We start from the raw sequence: 26930 nt of genomic DNA, 5'->3' as shown, positions 1-26930 counted from the left end.
CCTCTGCCGGCTGCCACCTCCATCGCCACTACCCGCCTCCACACGCTGCCGTGTGCTGCGGCGGGCAAGCTGGTGGCCCCAGGGAAGGGGCCAGGCAACCCCAAATGGGATCCTGACCCCAAGGTTGAGAACCACTACCTTGTATGGCTACACAGTAACTGTTTAACAAAATTTTAAAATATGTAAACATTAATTGATGATGTTAGCCATTCAGTTGAGTTCACCTCTTGCCAATCCTATGGTACACATGCCACCATGATTTCTGATCGTGCACCACTTGTTTTAGCTGTATAACGCTCTGGCTGGCATCCATTTTGATCGTATCTAACCACCGCATTCTCTGTCAGACTGGTTTCCTTTTTCCCCTGAGGAATTCTAGCATAACCGCTCTCTCCATTGAGTTGGATTGCATGATATGGCCGAACTAAGTGAGCCAAAGTTTCGTGGTCTTGCCTACCAGTGACTGATTAGGCTTTTGGCACTGTAGTATTTCCTTGTTTGTGAGTTTTGTATTCTATGGAACCCACAGAAGCCTTCTCCATCCATTAACTCAAATTAATTAACTCCTATCTATTTTGGAAACCCTCCCAGGGCCATCAAGGAACCCCAGTGTTTCATGAAACTCAAGTTGAGGAAGCCTGTCTTAAGGAATACAACAGAATTACGCAGTAATTGTTTGAGGATTCTGTAATTCAACACATCAAGCCAGATCAAGTAAACCTTGAAGTTAGCAAACACAGTGTAGCTTTTACCCCACATTATGCCAAGTCTCCTGGGTCTACACAAGACAACAACGTATAGCCAGTATAACACATAAAATATTTTTTTCTAAAATTAAAAATGCTGGTTTCATGTGTCGACACCAAATTTCCCAGAACTTATTCTGCTGAAAGAACAGGATGAATTTCACTTCCAAAACTTCTTTCTACACTTGTTCCTGGTCTTGAAGTGAAAGATGCAGCATCCCTGAATGCAAAAACTCTCCAGTCAATGTTCAGAAAACAACATCTCTGGTCATGGTGCTGTGAAGTACACACACAAACTTCCTCCACACATAGACACAGCACTGATGTCTGGGAACATCACCAACACACCACTGCCTGTTCGCCCTCTCCACATCCTGACTGAACAAGTGGACAGGCAATACACTAAGGCAGCCTTTCTCAACTTTTTGACCCTTGATAAACTCCTGAAACATTCTTCAGGCTTTCAGAAACACCAGAATTGGTACAATTGTGCTCGGAAGCAAAGCTGTGTACATGTCTACCCTTCTCACCCCCTCCAGACCCATCTGTGACCATTGTGAAAGGGGGGGGGGGGTTGACATGACCATATATAGCCATATCACCTGATGACAAGAAGATACTCATTATACATTTGTGGCAACACTGGAACTTAAAAGCCACTAGGGTTACTCAGTTTTTGCATCCCTGATGCTAACCATGCAGAAACACGCTCATAGCCCCCCTAGGTTGGTAAGAGCATTAAAGAAGCTTCATCAGTTGGTTATGAAGGAGTCACTGTTTTTTTTCCATTTAAGTATCTGAGTTTCCCTATGGAATGCAGCACTTAGCAAGAAAAGCTGGCTATGGCCCCGATTCACAATATGAAAAACAGAAAAGCAATTACTCTTCTTCTGCTTCGGACTACTACAGGGCATTTAGTTGTGCTGAGAGAGAGTTGCTAATTAGTCTGCAGACGGCAAAAAGTTATATCAGTCTGCAGACGGCAAAAAGTTATATCAGTCGGTCTACCATACAAGCTGTCTGTAGTTCAAAAACAACACCAACAACAAAAATCACCAACACCAAACCCAATTTTTGTGTCATCTGCAAGAGTCCCTGCCAGCTCACCTGCAGGAGAATCCTACATTCCCCAGTCAACTGAGCAAGCGGCACGTTACAAGCCTGAATGGAAGATCCAAGACAGAACCAACCTTATTGTTGAGGATAGCTTCAGAGTCATCGAAGACAAAGTCCCCATCATAGCTGTTGGCAAAGCAGATGACGGAAAGAAGTCCCACAACTGTTTTAGCCCAGTACGATGGAAGAGGCCATAGAGGGATGTCATGGTCCATGTTATCTTCTGTCTGGGCCATTCTGTACAATGCTTGTCCAAAATTTGGAATGTCAACATTATGCTGGTTGCAAATCTGAAATAAACACAACATATATTTTACAGCTAACTCAAATTAAGTCACGAGAAGTCTACAACAGGTTTTGCTAACTCATCCATCTGGACAGCTACAAGAAGAAGAAGAGTTGACTTTTATAACGTTTGCTACCCAAAGGAGTCTCAAAGCAGCTTACAATCACCTTCCCTTCTTCTCCACACAACAGACATCCTGTGAGGCAGGTGAGGCTGAGAGAGCTCTGAGAACTGTGACTGGTCCCAGGTCACCCAGCTGGCTTCCTGAGGATTGGGGAATCAAGCCCGATGCGCCAAATTAAAGGCCGCTGCTCTCAACCACTACACCACATTGGCTCTCCTAGTCAACTGTTGGACACTGATGGCCTGAGAGGGGGTGAAGAGGTAAAAGAACCAACCTGTGCCCAACACGCAAAAGCATCTCTGCCAAGTAAAAGCATGGAATGTGATTTCCCTCACCATTTGGCAACTTGCAGTGCAGTTTCTCACATTCATTGGTAACTTCATTCTTGGTCAAAGGATGGAATATCCATCCAGGGTTCTGTGAATTCAGATGTCAAACTATGTGATCTTAAAATGAACTGCACCCTTCTATGCGCATTGTAGTAAATGGGCCAAGGAAACTGAACACAACACTGTCTCAAATCAGAAAAGCCCCAAACCCATGTAAAATTCTCGTGCTCTTAAAGCCCCAGTCCCAGCTGTGTCCATGCAATCACCAATACACATTTGTTTATATTTGTTTGTTTATGCAATTTATATACTGCTCCTCACTGTGACGTCTTAGGGCGGTCTAAATAAAGGCAGTGGGGAATGGGAAAGATACACAGAATATTTGGAACAATATGAATGAGAAAAGAAATACACAGTCATAAAAACACTTGTGGGTAATCACACACAGTTGAAGGGATATCAGGAACATTTGGGGATGCCCCCAAAGAGTGGCAGGCTAAAAATCTAAGAAAATAAATAAATAAATAAAATGGATGTCAAGGTTGCCTGGCAAGGGGACAAGATTGTAGGGAGGTTCCCATCGCTGGCGTCATCTGAAAGCCCAGTGGAAGAGCTCCATTTTGCAGGCCTGACGGAAGTCTTTGACAATCTGAACAGGACAATCTCAATCCTGATCGTCCACCTCATGACTCTCAGAGCAGCATACAACCTAAATATAAATTATCTTTCTTTCTGACGTGGAACACAACTTCTGGTGTGTCTCTGAAGGAGGGACCAGGGCAGAGGTCAGGGAAATGAGAGGTAAGAGGGTGAGGGCAGGGGGGAATAAGGAGAAGTTGGTGTCTGCATGTGTGTCAGAGAGAGGGGGAGGGACCAGGAAGAAGATCAGAGAAATGACAGCTAAGGTGGGGGGGGGCAAGGGCAGGGAAGAATGGGAGGAAGGAGTTTGTGAATGTGCAGGAGTGTGCCTGAGTGAAGGGGAGGGACCAAAGAGCCCCAGAACAGGCATTTGTTCCACATACCTCGTGAGAGTTGGGTTGTCACTAATTTTTTTCTTTTCTTTCTTTGCTATCAAGTCGCAGCTGACTTATGCTGACCCCATGGGGTTTTCAAGGCAAGAGATGTTCAGAGGTGGCTTGACATTGCCTGCCTTTATGTCACAACCCTGGCATTCCTTAGAGGTCTCCCATCCAAATACCGATCAGAGTTCTTAGCTTCCAAGATCTGATGAAATCAGGCTAGCTTGGGCTATCCAGGTCAGAGCATATCTGTCTTTCTGTCTGTTTGTCAATCGATAGATTGATAGAGATATTTATATTTATAAAACCGAATGCATCCAAATGTCAAATGGCAATAAAACGCAAAAAAGAAAAGAAAAACATTAAAACCACTATCCCATCCCAAAGCTATTCAACAGTTCTTTATTAAAATGAAATACCCATTAAAACAACTTACAATCGCAGAAAAATAAAAACACATTTAGGATTTAAACATTAGCAGAAAAACAGAGCAAAAGGTTGCTAACCACAAAGGTTCAGGGATCCTAATCAACAAAAAGCCCACAGTTAAAAAAAAATACACCTTCGCCTGCCGCTGGGAAGTCACCTAATTTGGCATATCATGAATACTGCAGGGGGTGTTTGGATTCCAAAGATGGGGTGCCACCAATCTCAGCATTATTATCAATTTACATTGGAACGATGCAATACACAGTTTCTTTTGTAGCAGCAGAAAACGCAGGTTTTTGAGAGTTACATTATTACCTAAGAGCAGGTGCATTAATAACAGAGATGGCAGAGGGCAAGCCAAACCATCCAGGGTTCAGGTGAAATGGACCAGGATCTTTAATGCCTTCAGTCTCTTCCATAGAGTATGTGTGTGTGTGTGTGTTCACATCTCAAAAGTAACCTTTCCCTACTAACTTCCCTCACTTTGTGTACTAACCAGGGACAGGGAAAACTCTACTTATGGCAGTAATAAAGCCACCTCAGGGAACGAATCCCTCGATATTGCCATATTTCTCAACATTTCTACATGCCCTATGCATAGCAGCGTCCATGGCTTGGATTAGGGTCAGGCGCTTTGGCGTCTGGCCGCTCGCACCCGAAGCAGCCAGTGCTGCGTCGAGGGGGGGGAGGGGAGACACGGGTATCAATGTGCCAACTGGCGCTCACATGCAGGTGCAGAGCTCTGCGCCTGTGTGTGCGCACCGACCGGCGTGTCAATGCCCAAGCCTCCCTTCCCCCACGACGTAGCGCTGGCTGCTTCGGACGCTGAACCGCCCAACCCTAGCTTGGATCTCTGTGGTGGCCCTCATCCTTGCCTACCACCCACCATCCTCCCTTCCCCAACATCCCTTGGCATTCGTGGAGAGGGGGGGGGAGACATGGTACAGGGCACAGGGTTGCATTTATGATGGGCATTCTGCAGCAGATACTGGGACTATAACTCCTGGCCCTTAGTGATATTTTGCCATACACCATGTCTTAAGACCAAATCTGGCTCATTTTCCTGAGCATCCATAGACTGCCTAAGAAATTCATCCATTTGTTTTGAATTGAAATGTAGTTAGAAGCGTGTGCCTGTCCATCTTGACAGAGTCGGCCTAAAATTGCTTGCGTACAGTATCAGGTGTTGGGCCTTCAACATCTTTACCCACAATGCATCTGTGTGCAGTCTTGTATGATCTCCTGCAGTAGAAACAAGACATTCTGTGAGGAGAGTGGAGTTATAGGCCCCCAACACAGAATCTCCACCAATATAAGCTTACTTCGCCCTAGGTACTATAGATATAGGCTCTTACAGAAAAGTCTAGGAGTTTCCCACAGCTCACTGCACGCTTTGAAAATCCACTGCTAGGGATGCCACCTCTGGGTTGGGAAATTCCTGGAGACTTGGGGGGGGGGTTGGTGAGATGGGGGACCTCAGAGAGCCTCCCCCCTAAGGCACCCACCATAATTCCGCCCAACTCACTGGGCTGTCAGTATGAGTTAATTCAATATTTCCCACATTCTTCTACTGTTCCATGTTGCTTGTTGTTTCACTTCATTATTGTTAATCTAAGTTATCTGTATTGTTCTGTTTTATGTGAACAGGCCTGAGCCTTCGGGGAGAGTGGTATATATAAATATAATAATAAATAAATAATACCACAGAGTCCACCTCCCAAAGCAGCCACTTTGTCCACAGGAATTGATCCCTGCTAGCTGGGGATTAGCTGTAATTCCTGGGAATTATTTATCTACACATTTCTATGCTACCCTTCCCTGAGGGCTTGGAGTGACTTACAACATATTAAAACCTAACATTAAAATCTAATATACATTTAACAGTCACAAAAGCTTTCCACCTGCTCTCCAGAGGGAGGAGAGGAAAGAGAAATGCTATGTTTTGTCCCCCCACCCACCCCCAATGATGTTATTGATAATGGGGAGCTTATATCATTGCCTATACAGGGAGGCCAGGTTGGTGATGGTATTCTGTAGGCCTCAATCATAGGCCTGGCTGAGCAGGTCGGTCTTACAGGCCCTGCGGAACTGTTTTAGGTCTTGCAGGGCCCTGTTCTCACTTGGAAAAAACATTTCACCAGGCTGGTACCAGGGCAGAAAAAGCCCCCGCTCTGGTTGAGGCTCATTTGACTTCCCTAGGGCCAAGGAGCTTGAGCAGATTTTCTATGCTTAATCTCATATTTCTTGGGGGGGGGGGGGGGAGAAGGTGGTCCCACAGGTATGAAGGTCCCAGACTGCTTGGGTCTCATCTGAAAGTTGGAAACCTTACAGGGAACTCTTATAAACGAAAGAAGAAGAGTTGGTTCTTATATGCCACTTTTCTCTACCCAAAGGAGTCTCAAAGCGGCTTACATTCGCCTTCCCTTTCCTCTCCCCACAACAGACACCCTGTGAGGTGGGTGAGGCTGAGAGAGCCCTGATATCACTGCTTGGTCACACCAGCTTTATCAGTGCTGTGGGGAGCCCAAGGTCACCCAGCTGGTTGCATGTGGGGGAGTGCAGAAGACACTTCAGCACACAGAGGTTACCATAACAAGGAGGGATTAAGTTAAACTATCCTCCTTGGCCAGTGGGACTAAGCTCTGTACAACTGAATGAGGCAGGAGGCCATTTGGCCCACTTTCACCTCTCACTGCATCACAGCCCCCCCCCCCATCCTCAAAAGAGTCATTTGGGTGTGCACAGAGTGCCTCCAGGGAGAGGCAAAAAGCAAGAGGGAGCTGCTTTGCCATCTACTTCCACAACATTTTCCATTGGATCCAGGCAGGTGTAGTAATCTAAGTCCCGGAGAATATGCCTTATTTGCTGGTCAGCGGCTCATATGGGATTCAACCAGAACACACACATTGAAGGTTATTGAAAGCATAGCCTTCATAAGCAGCAGCATCCACTGAAGCTTTCTGCATCTCCTGCACATCTGTCAGGAATAGAAAACTATTTGTGCTGCCAACTATACCAGTTAGGGAAAAGTGTCTAGTGCAGTAAGGAACGGCACTATCCTATAATATCACTGCTTAAGTCTGGGTTTTTCAGACTCAGCTTCTCCGATAGAATACCGCCGAATTCATCCTGGCTACAGATCTTCTTCCAAAATTTGCTCTCCTTACCCTCTGCCCTGATTAGCCACCCTTGTTTGCTTTATCAAGAGCTCCAGTCCAGTCCAAACCCGAATCTTCCATTTATAGTATCTCCCCCAACAAGCTCTTAATGAGGATTTTAGATTTCACACTCACTACACGGCCTAATATCGTGATCATTCTGACCCTTAAAGATATTTTATGGGAGCTGCTTATCATGTCTGATCTTCCCTAGACAGAAATGAATCCACTTTTGCGTGTCATCCAACAGTTGGAAGTAGCCCTCATTAACTTTGGACAAACTGATTAAGTTTTTGATGGGATCTTTTTTCCTCAAAACTGGCCTTTCTTTGTAACCCTGTCCCACACTACCACCATTGTCTGTACCTTCTAGTATAAATGCTTCTGCCTAATAAACATATATTTCATGCACCTGATGAAGTGAGGCTTGATTTACAAAAGTCTATATGTGCTGTTGGTTTCTAAGTTAACACCTGACTGTTTCATTACACCATATTTCCTTGTGTCTTACACTCTGATCGCAGGGCCTAGATATTTCAGAATTTAAAATACGTGGGAGGGAAGAATTCACTGGGCACCCCTCCCTGACTTTCAGGCTGAATATCCAATATTTTATTTTAAATATACATGTGACACCAAATAAGGGGGTTGCATGCCAAAAGAGAAAAGGTAAATGTCAGTTACCACAGGGCTTCTATAAGGTTTTCAGGCCGTACTTACTGCTGGAAACATTAACTGTACCAGATACTCTGCACAGGTAATAATTCAGTTCAGGACCGAGTCCGTGTTACTATAGCAATGTCCCCTATAAATGTGCCCATAAAATATACATGAAGTGACATGCAACAGCTAGCAGAAGCCTTCCAAATTATATCCCTGTTCCCTGATGGTTTAAAACCACCTAGCATGTCCTCCCCCTCCCCAAACTGGCGAAAATATAAATGGGAGATTTTAATTGAAAAGCTCAGCCAGCTTAAATTTTAATTGTTCTTTTTTGAAATTATTGGGGGGGATCTACTCTTAACAGAAAGGTAACATGCATGTTTGCATGTGCACACCACTAACCCTCCTTCACTGTGACTTGCATAAGTTCCGGAAAGGGGTTCTCTCCCCTACACGCCCATTTGTCACTTTCTTTACAGAAATTGCATTACACGCACCACCTATGCAAGAATCCAACACGCAGCGTGGTCCGAGGCCGTTTACTCACAAGTCATTCCCAAAGAGGTCTATGGGGCTTTCTCCCCAGGTAAGCATGCAGCATACCGCAGCCTGTCTCGTTCAGGTTTCTTCTGCGGAGCACAGGTGACACACTCTGCTTGCCACAACTCCCCAAAGATTATTTAAATGCTCCCCCCTCCTTTCCCCTCCCGGCAAGAAAGACGGAAGGCCATTTTCAGGACCTCTCCAGCCCAGCACCTTCGGCCCTGCTGCCACCCGGGTCCCGGTATTGTCTGCCGCGCAGGGGTCCAGCCGCAGGAAAGCCAACGCGGACTTTATGGCAAAAGAATGACGCCCAGCATCGCCTCTGCACACAAAAGCCCCGCGCCGCGCGGCAGAAGGAGCCCCCCCAGGTCCATTGTGCGGCCCCGGAGGCGCGGCTGCCCAGCGGCAAGTCCCGCTAACTTCCTTCCCGACTCCCGCCCGCCTCCAGCCCTCCGGGTTCAGCCCAGCAGGGACTGCGGAGCCGGGCGAGCGCGGCGCCGGACGCCAACCCACAACTCCGGCGGAGTTGAGGCGGGAGGCGAGGAGGAGAAGGGCCGGGTGCGCAGCCCCGCTCCGCCGTGCCTTTTGTGTCGCCTCCCTTTTGTCTGGGGAGTCGTTGTGGAGCGGGGTGCCCGCCCGGCGCGCTCGCCTGCCGCAGAGGGTGCCCTGCCTGCCCTGCCTGCCGGAGAGAGGGAGGGAGAGACAGAGAGCGGGACCGCCGCGCCCCCCGCCCCGGCGTTACCTGCAGCGAGAAGGCATCCGAGCGGCATCTCCCACCCGCGCGCCAAACTCTCCCGCTCGCCCTCCCGCCGGAGCCGCTGGGCTGGGCTGGGCCGGAGGGAGGCGGAGCCGCCTGGCCTCGCCTCGCCTCGCGCCGGGCAGGGGCAGCCTCCGCGCCCATTGGCTCGCCCCGCCGCCCCGGCCCCGCCAGAGGAGCAGCCCCCCTTCCCGCCCATTGGCGAGCCCCGGGTGACGTCGGCGGGGCGAGGCGCGAGCGGCCGAGGGCGGAGGGGAGTCTGTGGGGCTGGAGGGCTCTCCCCTTCCCTCCTCGCTCCGCGGCTGGTTTCACCTGGCAGGGTTCCTCCCCAGGTGCTGGGCAGGCAGGAACTCGTCCGGTGGGGCCCTTCTCCTTGGTGGCAACGCCGCGCTGGGAAGGGCGTCGGGGGGGGGGGGGAGAAAGGGGCACGCGCCATCCCCAGCCCATTAGACCCATTCCTTTCTCCTCCAAGGAGTGTCTTGGGCATGGCAGAGGAATACCCCCCTCCACACACACCATTCTTAGTTTCGTCCTGGAGTGAAGGGAAGATGAAAATTTGGTTCTTAAACCCCACTTTTCATTGTCTGAAGGAGTAAGAGAAGCTTACAATTGCTTTCCTCTTCCCACAGACACCCTGTGAAGTAGGTATGGATAAGAGAGCTCTGGGAGAGCTGTTTTGAGAACAGCTCTGTCAGGACTGTGACTAAGGTCACCCAACTGGCTTCATATAGAGGAACAGAGAATCAGGCCTGGCTCTCCAGATTATATTTATATATCACCCTCCCCCAAGGCTCAGGGCGGTTTACATGAAACAACGATACAGGGAACTCCATTATTTATTTATTATTATTAGAAGCCACAGGAGCCTCTTGGGGCGCAGAGTGGTAAGCGGCAGAAGCTGCCTGTCCATGAGGTTGGGAGTTCGAGCCCAGCAGCCGGCTCAGACATGACCCGGTGCTTGCACAGGGGATACCTTTACCTTTTTATTAGAAGCCTCTGCTCTTAACCATTGAACCAAGCTGAGTACAAGCGGGGAAACTAAGGCGTGTCAAGGGTTCATTACAACCTGTAGGGGTCAGGTGCCAGGGCAGAGCCACAGTCACTCTATGGAGAGGGCAAAGGGTATCCTGTTGAAGACTGCCTCATAGCAGAATTTCAGAAACACTGTTCTAACATGCATCCTGATAGGCAAACAATAGCCCTGTGCAGTTTTGTGTAAATTTACAAAATTGATTCACACAGGCACCATTTAGAGTTCTGCAAACCTGAGGGAGCCTCCTCCATTTACGAAACAATCTGATTTGGAAAAAGGAAATGGGAAGAACTCCCCCAGTACTAAAATCCACATCAATGCATCTAAGAAGACAAACACGCCTAAAAACCTCAGTATTAGAACCTGGGTTGCATTTTGGGTTACTATTGGAGGAGGAGAGTCGAAATGGAAGGAAGCAGAATTAAAACAGCTTGAGAGGGAGGGGAGGAAAGGGAATGTGAATGCAATTTCCCTTTCTTGCCGGTCCTTGCAAGGCCAGGGCTCCTTTTATTATGATTTATATTTGTAGAGCATCATCTCTGTGTGGCACTCTTTTGGCATAACAAAGGAAGTTGCTGTCTAAAATTTGACATGAGAAAAACAAAAGGGAGAAGAGGAAATGGGCTGGGGATAAGCGGGAGAAAAAAAAATTATTCATTTCAGTGGCACGTACCGAGGACAGGATTGAAGTCAGAGGTTTCGCCCCAAAATGACAGATTTTGAAGAGGGTTTTGAGGGAAATGTTGTGCCAGCACAATTTGAGAAATAATGGCCAGTAAGGGAGTGTGTGCGGGGTGGGGAGAATGGAGTTGTATCTGAGGGAGAGAAGGAACAAGTTTTTCCACTGGACAAACATAACAGAAACATTATTTCTAGTAATACTACTTATGGAATCTCAAAGATATATCCGAAAAGTGCAAAAAGTCAAACCTGTAACTTTGGTATGTTCTGTTATTATATAATGAAGGTGCTAGTCTCGTCTTGTTTATCCTAGATTTATTACCTACCACTCCTGGAACTGACTTGTGGTGGGGTACAATTGTCCATATCAATCCCCTAATAAAACCCCATTAAAACATTACATGAACATAAAAGTTATACAGCAGAAAACAGAACATGGTGGCTTGCGCAGGGCCCACAGCTCTTCTGGGAGCTCATTCCACCAGGTCGAGGCCAGGACCATAAAGGTCCTGGCCCTGGTCGAGGCCAGGCATACTTCTCAGGGGCTGGGAATGACCAACAAGTTGGTGCCTGCAGAACCCAAGACTCTGCGGGGGGCATAGGGCGACAGGCGGTCCCTCAGGTATGTGAGTCCCATCATAATAATGAACTTTGTATTACCTTATATTGTTGGTATACAGATTTATTAAAATGCACTGGAGTTTTGCCATGGTAAATTGATTTGCATGTCCTCATGCAACGTTGCAGCCCTCTGTGCACTTACTTCAGAGTAAGCCCCATGAACACAGTGGGACTTCTTTCAGAGTCAGCAAGCATCACTTCAGGATTCCTGCATAAGATTACTTATTTTTGGTTTAGTAAAATAACACACGACGTCATTATTTATTTCATGCGCACTTCCAGAGTTCATAGTTCATGGCCTGACTCAGGGGCCACCAACCATTTTGAGTCCCCGGCCACCATGGAATTCTGACACAGGACAGTGGGCACAATTCATGAAAAAGCTCTTTTAACAGGATGCCTTTTAATCTGCACAGCCAATCAGAAGCCACGATGGGTAAATGCCCCACCCACTTTCTGAAGGCTGCAACTGTTCAGGATGGTGCTGTAAAAGTAAAATCTTGAGATCTTCTATTTATATATTAGTTGATATATCTATTCATATATTAGCTGATAACCTATACCTAAGAAAATATTCACTTAAAGAACATTAACGCAGCAAGATTTAAGATCATTGTTCTTGTAGGTTCCCAGAAAGCTGATGTAGCAGTTAGAGTGTTGGACTAGGATCTGGGAGACCCAGATTCAAATCACACTGCAATGAACTCACTGAGTGACCTTGAACCTACCGCACAGGATTGATGTAGGGGTAGATTGGACAGTCATGTGACCGTCCTGAAATCATCATAAGACAAGTGGAATGGCAATGGACAAATGTGTAGATGGAGTGTGTGGACCTTTCATGGAGATCAGTAACAGAGTGCTCACTGCAACTGAAGTCCTTAGAATCATAGGATCATAGAAGGAAGGGATCTCCTGGGTCATCTAGTCCAACCCCGTTGCTGTGGTTGTTCTTACTAACATTTCGCATTTTTTTCTTTGGGCTGCTACCAATAAGATAGTCTGTCCAAAACATACTGTGGCAGCACTCTGCAAAGGTTTGCCCTAGGTGATTAAAGTTTGTTGATCAACGCTCAAGTGCATCATAGACCCTTTATAGTTATTTTCCTTCCTGAAAACAGGGAACTATTACTTTCTTTATAGAACTATTCCAAAATAGCAACCCTGGCAAATCACGCCCATCCTCCAGGTGAGATCCCAAGTAATTGTGCACCTAATCTAGTCCTGAAAAACCCAAACACGTGAAGGCTTTACTGCTCTACAGTTAACCAAAGAGCTTCCTTAGGGGGCAAAATGCTTCATTTATACTAATGGATAGAAAACATTTATGCTTTAAGCCGAATCAGTTTAAATTACCTCACTAAGGGGCTGTAGCTCATTGGTAGACCCTCTGCATGCAAAAATGTGCCCTCACATTCAGTCCCCAGTACCTGTAGTCCTCTCCGCATATACCTGGCAGGCACTTTCATACATCTGTTTGTAAGAAGCAGCTAACTTACATTCAATTTATAAATGAAATCAGGGACCAATACCTGGACAAATGTGAGGTTTAAATCACACACTCCACTGTATAGGTGTTTTATGTAAGATGAAAATTACTCAACACACATACAAAGAAGAAGTATTTATTTAATTCATTTGTACTCACCTTTCTCCCCAGTGGGGAACCGAAGTAGCTTACATCGTTCTCATCACCTCAATTATATCATCACAACAATCCTGTAAGGTAGGTTTGGCTGAGTGGACCAAGGTCACTCAACACCTTTCCATGGCACAACTGAAGATTCAAACCCAGGTCTCCCAGATGCTAGTCCGATACTCTTAAGCGCTACACTGGGTTTATGTGGTACATGAATTGTACGTACATTCAGTGTAACTTGTGAGCTGAGCTAGTGGCTGAAGGACATCAGATACAGGCTTCTGCAAGAAACCATTCTGAGATCACTTCCTATTAGGTTAGACAATACTGAGTTGCAGGGGATCAATGTTCTCATTTTGGTGTAGCAGGTTCATCAATATTCAATTTATCAGGGACTCTTTAGATTTACACACAACTTGTAGTTGTTGTCCTAAAACTTTTTACCTTGCACTGTAACTAGAACAGACATAAGAAATATTTAAGGCATGAGATCCGGGGCACATTTATGTTCTGTGCATTCAGGGTCGCATAGCAGAAGAGACATTTAAATGTTATGCTCTATCACATGAATTGTTGTGCTAGGAAGGGTTTTTTAGCAAGTTACTCCAGGAAAGGAACATTGATTTTTTAGGAACGTTTTATCAGATTTTTACAGCGTTCTTTTGTCAATGAAAAGAAATTTATCACCAGTCTTTGACACAATAAAAAAAAAAGATGACCAGGCAAAGATTTAATGAAATATGGAACGCTGTAATCATTTTTCAAAGATACTGCACGTTTCTTTCCAAATTTGTCAAGCGATACAAAATTTATCAAAGGTAGCAACCAAGGACTGGATTCAACTTCCATTACATTCAGTTGCAAGTCTCCTGCTGTTTTTAGTGGAAGTTGGATAAAAGCCAGAAAAAAACAACAAAAATAAATATTCTAGTACAGTTTACATCACTCAACATTATTTTTAAATGTTATGTTTTATATGGGGGGGGGGAATCCCAGAAATCTCCTTAATAAAAGCATTTCCAAGAGTTATAAATTCGGCCATTAAAAGTTCATTCTCCATTAGTCCCTCTGAAGATGTCGTTTTAATATTACTTCTCTTTAAGTCATTAAATGGATTGAGAGCCTATGTCCAGAACAGACCAAGTAGCATTCAGTAAAATGATAGCTGGTACATTATTCAAGCTCATGCTGTCCAGCTGGCTGTTAGGTAGGGAAAAATGAGGCCATTATTCTCACATATCCCAACCAGATGGAAGAAGTCCAGCAAAACAGGAAATAAAAGTGTACATATATTTACCCTAGAGCTTCTTGCGGCGCAGAGTGGTAAGGCAGCAGACATGCAGTCTGAAGCTCTGCCCATGAGGCTGGGAGTTCGATCCCAGCAGCCGGCTCAAGGTTGACTCAGCCTTCCATCCTTCCGAAGTCAGTGAAATGAGGGCCCAGCTTGCTGGGGGGTAAACGGTAATGACTGGGGAAGGCACTGGCAAACCACCCCGTATTGAGTCTGCCATGAAAACGCTAGAGGGCGTCACCCCAAGGGTCAGACATGACCCGGTGCTTGCACAGGGGATACCTTTATCTTTATATACTTACCTTTATATACTTACCCTATCTCAGTTCTCTACCAGGAACAAGATTTAATGAGAACTATGCTTTTGGGTCAAATTCATCTAAAGGCAACAGAGGTACGTCTTTCTCATTCATTAGAGTTTCTGTAGGATTAACCCTATAACAAACATGCGTATCTCTCAGATGGAGACATGGAGAGGTGGAGGTAGAAATGCCATAAGCAGGTTAGCAGACTTGTTCAGCAGTTGAACATAACATGTTTGACAGCTGTGATCATTCACGAGGTAAATGTCTAATGTGTTCTGTTCATCTCACAGCTTTGCAGCTGTGATGATGGAGTTTTGTTCCTTGCCCTGAATATCTACATTGGAGATGTGTCATGAATGGTTAGGAAATTAAATCAAGAGAGGGAGAACTACACTTATAAGGTGCCAAATATGTATGTATGAAATACCTACATGGCCCTCAAGAACAGCACCAAGTATTCAGGCTTTCTTTTAAAAAGAGGAATAGGAAGAAGAGTTGGTTCTTATATGCTGCTTTTCTCTACCGGAAGGAGGCTCAAAGCGGCTTACAATCACCTTCCTTTTCCCCACAACAGACACCCTGTGAGGTAGATGAGCTGAGAGAGCCCTGATGTCACTGCTCAGTCAGAACAGCTTTATCAGTGCTGTGGCAAACTCAAGGTCACCCAGCTGGCTGCAGGTGGAGGAGCGGATAATGAAACCCGGCTTGCCAGATTAGAAATCCACACTCCTTACCACTACACCATTGTTGCTATTTGAGAAACTGGTTTGTGAACTCATGTGGCACACCACACCACAGGTTGTATTAACTGTGGGTAACAAACTAGCTGGAACTCCAAGTTTGTTGCCCAGTAGTGGGAGGGAACGGGAGAAAAGCGGGTCTCCCATTGCACATGTATAAAAACCCTGCTGATTGGTCCACACTATGCTCTGTTTTTGCAAACAGTTGAACAGCGAAACATTCACTTTCTGTTTGTGACTGGTTAGGCCATAAGCCAAGCCTGTGGGTACTTCAAGTTAGGAGCAAGACCAACATGGATGATCTTGTTTTGTACCTGTTTCTCTGCACACTCTTTTTATGCATCCTTGTATGGAAAGGGCTCCTAGAGAACGGGCAGGCCTACCTTGATTGTGTGATTACCGTGCCAGCTAGGAAGCTTTCAAAAGTCATCATCTGGACCATAGGTCGCAATTTATGTGCACATAACTGTCACAGACAAATCTACGCTTTAAAAGGTCAGTAATGAGAAAGAAAGATGTATTTAAATGGGTGCAGAAAGCAATGCTGATCACCCGTCTCTTGGGTTCTCCCACATTATGTCTTCCTGCCCCCTCCCTCTAATATGGATATGAGAGAAGAAGGCCAGGTACTTAGAAGAGATATTATTCTACAAACCAGGGGAACCCCCACATTTGCAGGAAAATAAAATTAAAACCAATGTTTTCAGGAACAGGCAGAGATCGTGTGACAATATGTCACAAGATCATGACATCCATTATGGAGATGGGAGGAGCAGTCACCTAATGCTGCAAGTAAGTGTGCAGTAGAGGCATCACCTCCACTGCCCCCTCTCTCCCATGTGAGCCAGCCAGCCAGGTATGTGAGTGAGGAGAAGGAGGCGGACTGGGAGTTGCTATCACTGCCCCAGCTCTGCAGTTGTAGAAGTGGGAAGGAGGAGAAGCAGCAGGAGCCATGAGTACTCCCACCACCACTGTCATCACATGACTAGGCAGGTGGAGGTGGCAGGACTGCAGCCAAGTGGGCTGGCTAGCAAGTGGCCAGCCAAGGAGGGAGAAGAGGGGAAGAAGGGGTTCACCCCAGCACACCTTGGAGGTCTCCACTTGTATCCCTAATTATTTATGTTCCTGGAAGCACTGTTTCCAGAATGTAAAACTTAGGTTCTAGAACAAAGCTGAGCTGCTTCTGTTTTCATTTGGGTCGAAGCTATGACTTGTATCCCACAAACAAGTTTCTTATGCACTAGATTGTCTTTGGCATGGAGTGCCCTTCTTCTGGCAAAAGAATTTCTGTCCCAGCATTGAAAACCATTGATACTGCACAAGTTCTAACACATGAGGAAGTGCACTTCTGCCACCATTTTGATTAAATGTTTATTTATTCACTTTATCATATCTTGCCTCTTGCACTAATGGGGATCCTAGTACTCACAGACTTAATCCAGAGCCACACTAAAATAGCCTGCATGCCACACCCCTGTGCTAAAGAAGTGACTGGTTTAGATTCCGTACCTGGTTCAAAGGACCTCCTGCAATCTGGATAGCAACCTACACTTGAATTTCTCTGCAAGCTTGGAATGAATACTGAGAATCTGAACAATACAGAAACAAAGTTAATTGAAGGGAATAATGCAAGTGACTGGCTTGGGTAATAAGCAGACTCAAAGGATATCAAGCATTTAGCAATAATACCCAACATAAAAGCCCACATAAAGAACCAAATATTTCATGCAACAATACACATTGTGTAAATTACTCTGTTTCAGAAAGGGGAGGCAGGAGACCAATGAAGTAGAATAACAGAGTACAGAAGACCTGGCTATACTTCCATATCAAAGCAGGTCTAAGAAATATCTGATATCAGCAGTTCCAGGAGTCCTAGCAGCCAATAATTCAGAACAGTGGTCCAAAAGCAAGGACAAGCGTCACATGAAACAGTGACAAATGGGAACTTGTCAACGCATAAAATACAAGTGAGTTTAGAGAAAATCAAACTTTTAAAACAGATCCTGGCTCCAGTTATAGAGTTAAGAGTAAAGAATAAAAGACCATTTTCTTTCTAAGCTTTAAAAGGAGGGAGGGGTCACAAATCCAAACTGGTTGCCCATGGGTCACTGCTCCTTTTACAATAAGCAGCACCCAGCCCTGTGGGTCCCTGAGGTTAAATACACAAAATAGAGCAGGCCTTTGTAAAAAATGAATAACGGTTTATTGCATAAGCTTTAAAAAAAACCCAGATTATTATCATGCAGCACAGTCTCAACTGCTTAGCAGCAAAGAAATGATAAAAGTGGTATTAAATACCTGGTATTAGATGACACATCTTAGAATATAAGCATCCAGGCTAGGACTTCCAACTGACCACCATGATGTAATACAACAGCAACAGAGTATTGGCATGGCTATGTCACATCTTCCCTCTGGCCTATAGCCTTATTACAGTCTTCTGGGCACCAAGTAGTCCCTCAAACTGAGCAGGGAGCTCACCTGACAGAGCTCTCCAGACGACGTTAACATCCACTCTGGATTCCCCTCTCCCATCTATCCTACTCAACACAGGGTCTCCCAATTAACCAATTGCCACATCCTTGAAAGAGCTAAAGATGGTGTCAGCAGGAAGGCCCAATTATGGGCACCTGTGAGCCAGAGCAGGCCTGCTAACAAGCATGTTAACCCTTGACAGGAATCAAGGAGCTTTGCCTTATAGCAGCATGCAGGATGGTCCTCCGGGTATACAGGCAAAGGAAGTGAAGAGATGAGTATTTTCGTTTCAGTTGATGCTACCTGTCCTGAGTCTATTGAGGAGGAGGGTTGTGGTTGTATTATTAGGAGGTCATTATTACCAGGTCATAAAAATACTTCAAGAGCCAGAATGGGGGGGGGCAGGGGCTGTTTTCAGGTGGAGAGATTCTTTGAAGAACTATGTTTGAAGAACTATGTTATCTCACTAAAGCAGACAGTCCAAATTAAATTATCACTAATATAAGTATAGCTATTTCTTTTTCTGATTGCTCAGGTCTGAATCGGAATCAGGTCTGAATCAGAATTGGGACCACAGAGAGCCATCCAGCTCAGCCCCCCCCCTCTTCTTGGGGACTTAAAACACTCAGGGCAAGATTTGTTTCACTCTAGATTAGAATAGCTTTCCTCTGTGGCGAGTTAGGCACCACCCAGCTCCTTTTGCTTGCTCCCAATCATTTGATGTGATAGTGGGCAGAAAACCTGTGTCCTTGTGAGCAGGCAAATTGTGTACTTCAACCCTTTGTTGAGGTATAGGGTGTCTGAAATCTGGTGTTATCTGTTCACAACTGATAACTAAGAGGGGAGCTTGGACATCACGCTGGTTCACAACCAAAACACCAAGTTACTTCTGTTATTTAATCAACCAATTCTCATCTAGGCTGTCCTCAACTCCACTTGAATGCAGATTGCCACTGGAGGGGAACGGCAGAGCAAAGGCGTAAACTAGTATTTACGCCTTCATATTTAATCTCTGAGCCTCTTGTGGCGCAGGGTGGTAAGGCAACTGACATGCAGTCTGAAGCTCTGCCCATGAGGCTGGGAGTTCAATCCCAGCAGCCGGCTCAAGGTTGACTCAGCCTTCCATTCTTCCGAGGTTGGTAAAATGAGTACCCAGCTTGCCGGGGGATAAAACGGTAATGACTGGGGAAGGCACTGGCAAACAACCCCGTATTGAGTCTTCCAAGAAAATGCTCGAGGGCTTCACCCCAAGGGTCAGACGTGACTCAGTCCTTGTACAGGGGATACCTTTACCTTTATTTCATCCCTACTGCCCATCGATCATGATGTCATGATGGTTTGGGAAGAGAAAGTCTTTATTGGGGCCTTTACCATTTTGTAGAAATTTATACGGCCAGGGAAAGGGCTCAATGAATGATTCACTCATTGGAGAAAGGGGCTCACCACTTTATCACCAGCCTGCCGGGGTGATAAACAATAGACAACAGCAGGCAGGGAAGCCTTTGTAGCAGCTGTAACTTCGGTAACACTTCTGTTAGGTTTTTTAAAAATGCATTGTCTACCTAATTCTTTAGTGTAGCTTGCTTCTTTGAAGCACGCTGTTCTTTCCTCACAGCCCAAATTCTCCAGCTCAGAATTTAGTCACCTGTTTTTGTGTTCCAGTTTCTTGCCTTCTCTCCCCTCTGCCACCCACAAACTCTCCTGCTGTCTTTCCTTCTGCTCGTTTTCTTCTTACTGGATTCTTCTTTGGGGGTGAGGGGGAATGTTTCTCGTCTACCACACACACAGGATTACTTCCTCTAGATCTTGATGGCTTTCCCAAAGGGTGTAGGCTGTCTCCAGGCATGCTGTGACTAGCCTGATGAGGGCTCATCTCTTATATCTACTGACAGGAACTTCTGGTCATTCCCCCACGCCCACCCCCTGAGCAACTTCACAGTCTGTCTGTAATGTTTCCTCAAGATCCACTGCCCTACAGAAGGACATCCAGCACAAGTTTGCATCCGTTACAGCAGTGGTCCCCAACCTTTTTATCATTGGGGACCAGTCAATGCTTGACAATTTTACTGAGGCCCGGGGGGGGGTAGTCTTTTGCCGAGGGACGTCGCCTGAGCCCCTGCTCCACTTGCTTTCCCACCAGCACCCCTGTCTTCCTGCCGCCCACTGGGGGGCGCTGCCAGCAGCAGCTGCGCAGTGCCACGCCAAGGGGGAGCCCCAGCCATGGCGGATGCCAGAAAGCACCAAAGATGAGCCAGCGGCAAAGTGGCAGGGCCGCCCCCGAGGCAGCAGCCGGAGAGGAGGGCGAGGAGGAGCCACAGCCTGGTACCGACTGATCCACGGACTGGTACTGGTCTCCGGAGGTTGGGGACCACTGCGTTACAGGAACTGGATGGGGGTATTCATCTCTTCACCACATTCAGCGCTGTTCCCATATGCACATTTGGCAATCCCTGTAAGGGGCTTTCAAGGCACGGAAGAAGCAGGTTTGTCATTGCCTTCCTTTGCAGAGCCTCCTTGGGTGGTGGTCCATGCAAGTATCAACCCTGGTTAGCTTCCCAGATCTCATGAGATTAGGCTGTTCCATGACTTCCACAAGTGTATAGACAAAGCATCGTATCATAGAATCTCAGAATTGGAAGTGTTCTCCAGGGTCATCTAGTCCAACCCCCTGGACAATGCAAGAACTCACAACTACCTGCCCACCCACAGTGACCCCAGTGTCATGCCCAAGTGATTCACCACCAACATAAATCTCCAGAATCCAGCCTGGCCTGGAGGAAACTCACCATCCCACAGTAGTGATCAGCAATTCCCGGGTGTGCAAAGAAGAGCCATAAGAGACAAACACTGAAGGTATTTTCACACATCAGTAAAAATCGCGTTACGCCAGCTGAATGGAGTTGCACTAAATCATATTGCGCCTCCTGGCTCCTCACCTTTTTGCTGTCTCACTTTTGTTTGCCACCTTTTCGTGCTTCTTACACTCCCGCAAGTGCTGCTGGAAATGGCAGAAGAGAGCAACGTGCTTTATATGCGACTCTCTTCCACCTGTCAATCAATCCAGGCAGCCACGATGCCCGCTAATTTTTTAAAAATGCATACTTCTCCCTTGAAGCACCTATGCATATAATCATAAATGCATAGTGCTTTTTGAATGCCACCCGTTATGGAATCATGAGTATTTTAATACTTTTAAACATTAATCACATTCCTGATTTTTTTTGGGGGGGGGACTATAGAGAGGCATGCTTTGTGTTACAACTTTGGAAAATAATTCTTTTATTTCTGGCATTGCCTGCACGCTTGTCTGCCTATTCATTGCTCCAGGCTGTTCTCCATTTTTAAAAAGATCTTCCCATTCCTGGAAGAAGGGAGAGGGAGGCGGGTGCAAGGGCAGGACATTGGAGGTGGATGTAGCTCTTCTTTGCCTCCATATATTTCTTTGGCTGGTGGCCTGCTGGTTGTACGCTGGGGGATAGCGCTTTTTAGGTTGGTGAATCCACTTTTTTGGATTCACCAACTTACACTTTGAAATGGCAGATGTAGTGAGCAGTTTGCTGGCCAGATGCGGGAGATTTGCAACATCAGGCAGAGCAGCTGGAATATAGAGTCTTCACCAGGTAAGCATGACGCCAAATTTATGGCGTGCGGAAAAGCCCTGACACATCCCTTCCTGCCCACCCACTCGCAATCTGCCTAAGTTAATAAAATCAGCATTTCTGTCAGATGGCTCTCTAGCTTCTACTTAAAAATTTCCAAAGGAGTAGAACCCACCACCTCCCGAGGAAGCCTGTTCCACTGAGGAAGCAATCTAACTGTCAGCATTAGCCAAAGAGGTTGCATTACAGATATATTAATATGTGCTTTCTCTGTGTAGGATTGTCATCTGTGGTGGCTTATTAGTGTTCAGGTAATCAAGGACCCCAGCAGCCTTTGGACATACAGAACAGCACTGGATACCGCATTTGTCAGACCACACATGGAGTCCTGTGTGCAGTTGTTGTTGTTGTTGTTGTTGTTGTTATTATTAATTAGATTTATTTCCCGCCACTCCCCGGGAAATAAATCTAAATCTTCTGAGTTCTGGAGGCCTCACTTCAAAAGGGACATGGATAAAATTGAGAAGGTGCAGAGGAGAGAAGGATCCAGGGCCTGGGGACCAAGCCCTATGAGGAAAGGCTGAGGGACTTGGGAATGTTCAGCCTGGAGAAGAGGAGGTTGAGAGGGGCCATGTGTCTTTAGATATTTGAAAGGTTGTCACTTAGAGGAGGGCAGGGAGTGGTTCCTGTTGGCAGCAGAGGATAGGACGTGCAGCAATGACTTTAAACTAAACGTAGAACACTAATGGCTAGATATCAGGAAAAAAATTTGACAGTCAGAGTTGTTCAGCCGCAGAAGAGGCTGCCTATGGAGGTGGGGAGCTCTCTCTCACTGTCAGTCTTCAAGCTGCGGCTGGACAGATACATTTCATGGATAGGCTGATCCTGCACTGAACAGGAAGTTGAACAAGATGGCCTGTATAACGGTAAAGGTATCCCCTGTGCAAGCACCGAGTCATGTCTGACCCTTGGGGTGACGCCCTATAGCGTTTTCATGGCAGACTCAATACGGGGTGGTTTGCCAGTGCCTTCCCCAGTCATTACCGTTTACCCCCCAGCAAGCTGGGTACTCATTTTACCAACCTCGGGAGGATGGAAGGCTGAGTCAACCTTAAGCCGGCTGCTGGGATTGAACTCCCAGCCTCATGGGCAGACAGCTTCAGACAGCATTTCTGCTGCCTTACCACCCTGTGCCACAAGAGGCTCTTGATGGCCTGTATGGCTCCTCCCAATTCTATGATTCTAAGTCCAGAGTTCTTGGAGGGTTCATGTGGCAAGGGAGCCAAGCGATTCCAAACAACTATTTAGACAATAATACAAATGCGATCCAGAAGGGAAAGAATGTGGAGCACCCAAGGGAGCATTAAGTGAGCTAGATTTCAGCACATACACAATCATCATCTAAGCAGAGCATAATTTGAAATGCTGAGAAGCAACTCATGGTATAAGGGCAAGAGAATAAAAGGAACAGAAGTTTGATTTTCCTGGACTGGGGAAGAGAGAACAAATTTTTAGTCCAGTGGCATAGAATCAAAGAATCATAGAGTTGGAAGACCAATAAAGTTTTATTCAAGGTTATGAGTTTTCATGTGCTTGCACACTTCCTCAGATACGATGTCATGGAATGGAAGTAATCCATCCATACTTACAGGCAAAATGGAAGCAATGCATTAACGTACAGCGTAACAAAAATTTTTAAGAGATACCAGAGATAAAAAGGAAGAATGCTACTTGGATTTGTTTGGAAGTGAGAAATTAATCTGGGGAAGACAGAGAGGAGAACTCTTCTGATTAATGCAGGGGGTGGCTTTGATGCGTAGAGGAGGCAAACCGAAAAGGGACAGAAGCCTCCCCAAATAAGGAGAGAGAAGGGGGGGGGAAGAGGTTACAGATGAGAGAGGTGTAAAATTCATGAAGTCAGAAAGTGAAGTCCCTGGGAGTTCTTCTATTCAGAAAGACAACAGGGTATTGTTCCCCGTGACATCTTGATAGGCTTGAAATGCTTAGAATAATAACGGTGGAGTGGACAGCACTTGACTGGGTCATTTCCCCCTGAGCTCTCCTTTTGTGTCAAGGACTACATGGTTTGAAACCAATCTGGTTAGCTATTGTTCTTCTTGTCAAAAATCAAAACACCATGTAAAAGTGGCTGGCTGGCTGCCTCTTCTTCTGCCCCATCTCACCTCTTTTGTCTGGAAAACCCCCTCTGGAAGGACTCCCAGACAAAGGCTTGTTAGACCTTCTTGAGCTTGGCAAAATAGGCAGTCTGGCCACACATCCAAGAGATAAGAGGCAAATGCCGACAAAAGAGAGGCTGAATGGTCATGGCCGACAATCAGCCGTCGAACACTCGAAAAAGATGCACATGTCTCTATCACTTCTAACTGCTGGCAGGTACGTCCTCAGAGGCTATGGAAACCTGTGTGTGTGTGTGTGGGGGGGGGGAACTAAATCTCACAATGGGCAAAAAAATCCAATGGGAAAAAAAGACAAATCTATAATGTGTAACATATGAATTGAGGGTTGCCAGCACCAGCCACCAATCAGGTGATTGGGGAAAAGCATGCCAGCTTCACACATCACCTCTAGCACAAAACAGGAAATGACATCATTATGTCAGGGTAGTGCTTGAGGATTCTAGATTGCTGCCCTGACATCATGATGCTACTTCTACTTTGTGCTGGAAGTGGTGGCACTACACTGCCCATCTCCCCCACCCCACCAGTCTTTGAAGCTCTGATGAGGAATGGGAGTAGTCACCAGGAGGTCTTCTGCTCCATGCACCTCATGAGTACGTCCATGTCTTTGTAAATGCGTGGCTCCTTTCCTTTATTACACTTCTCTTGAGCAATGTCGATACAAATACAAGCTAACATTATGAAACAGTATGTATTCAAATACAGCATAATTAACAGGGATGGGCACAAACTGGGAAAATGTGGTTTGGTGGCATGCCCAGCTCATGAACCATGAACCCTCGTGAATGTTTAAGGGTTAAAATGCGGCTACAAGGGTCCTCACTAAGACATCTAGGGGGGCCCACATTCAGTTGGTGCTGCAGCAGCTTCACTGGTTACTGGTCTGCTTCCGGGTCAAGTTCAAGGTTTTGGTTTTGACCTTTAAGGCTCTACGCAGACTGGGTCCCACCTACCTGAGGGACCGCTGATCTATTATGCCCCCAGCAGGTATGAATTTGCTGGTTGTCCCAGGTCCTCGGGATATTTGCCTGGCCTTGAACAAGGCCAGGGCTTTTTTGGTCCTGGTTGCAACCTGGTGGAATGAGCTCCCAGAAGAGCTAAGGGAGTTTTCTGGGTTTCACAGGGCCTGCAAGATGGAGCTTTTCCACCAGGCATTTGGTTGAGGCCAGGGTGATGACCAGAGTTGTCACTCTGTGGATCCCACCCTACTTTATTTGTAACAATCCCCTGGTTTAATAGGGTCATCTATTCAGGCCCTTGGCTAGAACAGCTCTTGGCTCCTTAAGAGGTTTTAGGGTTTATTATGCCGCCACCTACTTTTCCATTTCTATTCGATTTGTATTGTTTAACGGGTTTTTATGGGCTTTTAAAATGTAATGTTTATCGGTTTTATATTGTAAACCACCACGAGACGGCCTGTCGTGAGCAGCGGTATAAAAATCTAAATAAATAAATAAATAAATAAAATAAATCCCTATGACAAATCTAGTGCCTACATGCTTTGGCACAGTCAAAGTTCTAATCAGCCCTGCAACTTCAAAATACCCTATATTATATTACAACAGATGAGAAACAAAACAAAATTCTAATAGATTATCCACTCATTTCCCCTATACAGTTTTAAAGGAACCCTGCTTCATTAAATGTATAATCTCCTCACCCAAATTATTGAAAACAGCCTCCCATTTTAAGTTGAAGGGACCTGGATTCAAATAAGCTCCGCACAGACTCCCGTTGGCGTGCAGTTCCCGCCTCGCAACTTGGTACACCTTTTATCCAGCATACACATTCAAGAAGTGGACTGCCAATGGACTCAGGGGCTCCATTAATTCAAACGACTGCCCCACATAAAACCTGTGGGATAATGTAAATGTGCTGTATATGAGTTCAGCCATCTCGATTATGGTGCCTGTTCCTATCACTGAGCAATTGACGAGAGAATATTAACATTCCTACATGATGGTGGGTGTTTACCTTAATAGGCCGGAATCTGTCATCCTTCAACTGTAGAAAAAATCAACAAGTTCAATGTGGGCTTGAGTTTGGATACAGGCAGAGCAGGCAGTCAGGTGAGCCCTCTTAGGAATACACTCGAGAGCCTGAAACAGGGTTATCCATTCTGTGTGAGGAAATTCTGGGGATTTGCAGGTGGTGCCTGGGAATGGTGGAGTTTGGGGAGGGAAAGGACCTCAGCAGGGCATCATGCCATAGTCTCCATCCTTCAAAGCTAGTCTTTCTACTCTGCAGATCAGCTGCAATCACGGGAGCTCTCCAGGCCCCAACCTGGAGGTTGGCCGTCTTACCTGAAAGGCTGCAAGGATCCACGCCACCGCCTGATCGGGAATCAGTGCCTTTTCTGCTAGGTTTTTAAAGTCTTCTTGCTTCCAATAGGCTCTCGCTTCTATATTTGCAAACAGAACAGACATTATAGAGATGAAGTCTGCAGTGTTCTCTCAGGCAAAGAAAACAAAATCCTCCAACGCTACGCCTGGACTTCTCACCGCTTAGGGAAATGAAGAGTGCCTAATTGTCTTATGAGCCCCCAGGCGTTCACTTCCATCCCTTTCTAGAAGCCTCTTTTTCTCACAGGAGCCATCTGTTCGCATTAGCAATGTAACACGTCAGCTGTGGCAGTTCCCACAATCTGGCTGGTGCGCTTCAGCCCCAGAGATCACAAATGCTGAGAAAGCAGGGTGCTTTGTGGGCTTCCAGCCCACATGGTACACCTTCACGAAATGGGAGTGAGCAGTGCCATCCCAGGTGGCTTACAGGTGAGGGGGCTTTATCTTTTCACAAAGAATTCTCAAGCTGTCTCATTCTTCTCCAGATATTCTGATTCTTATTCTCCTGGCATAAAGATGGAATTAGGAACAAAGAGCCTGCTGCACTGACAATACTGCCAAATTCCTTCCATCAAAGAATGTAGGAAATCACCTCCAGCAAGAGAGCAAGCAGTTGTAATTGTTTTTTTTTTCCTGCTCTTGAGATGCCTCAAGCCAACTGCAATAATATAGGGAGGTGGGCTAATGCTTTGAAAAACTGGCAAGCAGAATGAAATGAAACTCGAAAGATGCACAGGGTTTAGACTATGTGGAAGGAGCTTGAATTTCGACCCTATCTCAGCTTGTTGACTTAGATAAACATCAATTTATTTAAATGCTGTAATTCTGAGGAA

General features: G+C 46.0%; 1 protein-coding gene across 5 annotated transcripts in view; it reads right to left on the bottom strand.

Annotated features, from left to right (window-relative positions):
- Window positions 1-26122, bottom strand: part of TMTC4 (transmembrane O-mannosyltransferase targeting cadherins 4) — a 76857-nt gene extending 50735 nt beyond the window's left edge. For 2 of the 5 annotated variants that reach the window (XM_077343804.1, XM_077343807.1), the window contains exons 1-2: window positions 9156-9314; window positions 1937-2152 (exon numbers count right to left, since the gene is read on the bottom strand). In XM_077343804.1, coding sequence (XP_077199919.1) covers window positions 1937-2152; window positions 9156-9314 — 375 coding nt within the window. Of the gene's footprint in view, window positions 1-1936; window positions 2153-2607; window positions 2629-9155; window positions 9315-26058 lie in introns of those variants that run through there. The other 3 variants (XM_077343805.1, XM_077343806.1, XM_077343808.1) reach the window with 3 other exon arrangements.
- Window positions 26123-26930: the final 808 nt, after the last annotated feature.

Source organism: Paroedura picta, chromosome 6 (genome assembly GCF_049243985.1).
Source record: "Paroedura picta isolate Pp20150507F chromosome 6, Ppicta_v3.0, whole genome shotgun sequence".
NCBI lineage: Eukaryota > Metazoa > Chordata > Lepidosauria > Squamata > Gekkonidae > Paroedura > Paroedura picta.
Note: the sequence above shows the minus strand (reverse complement) of the source record. Positions and strands in the feature narration are given on the sequence as shown.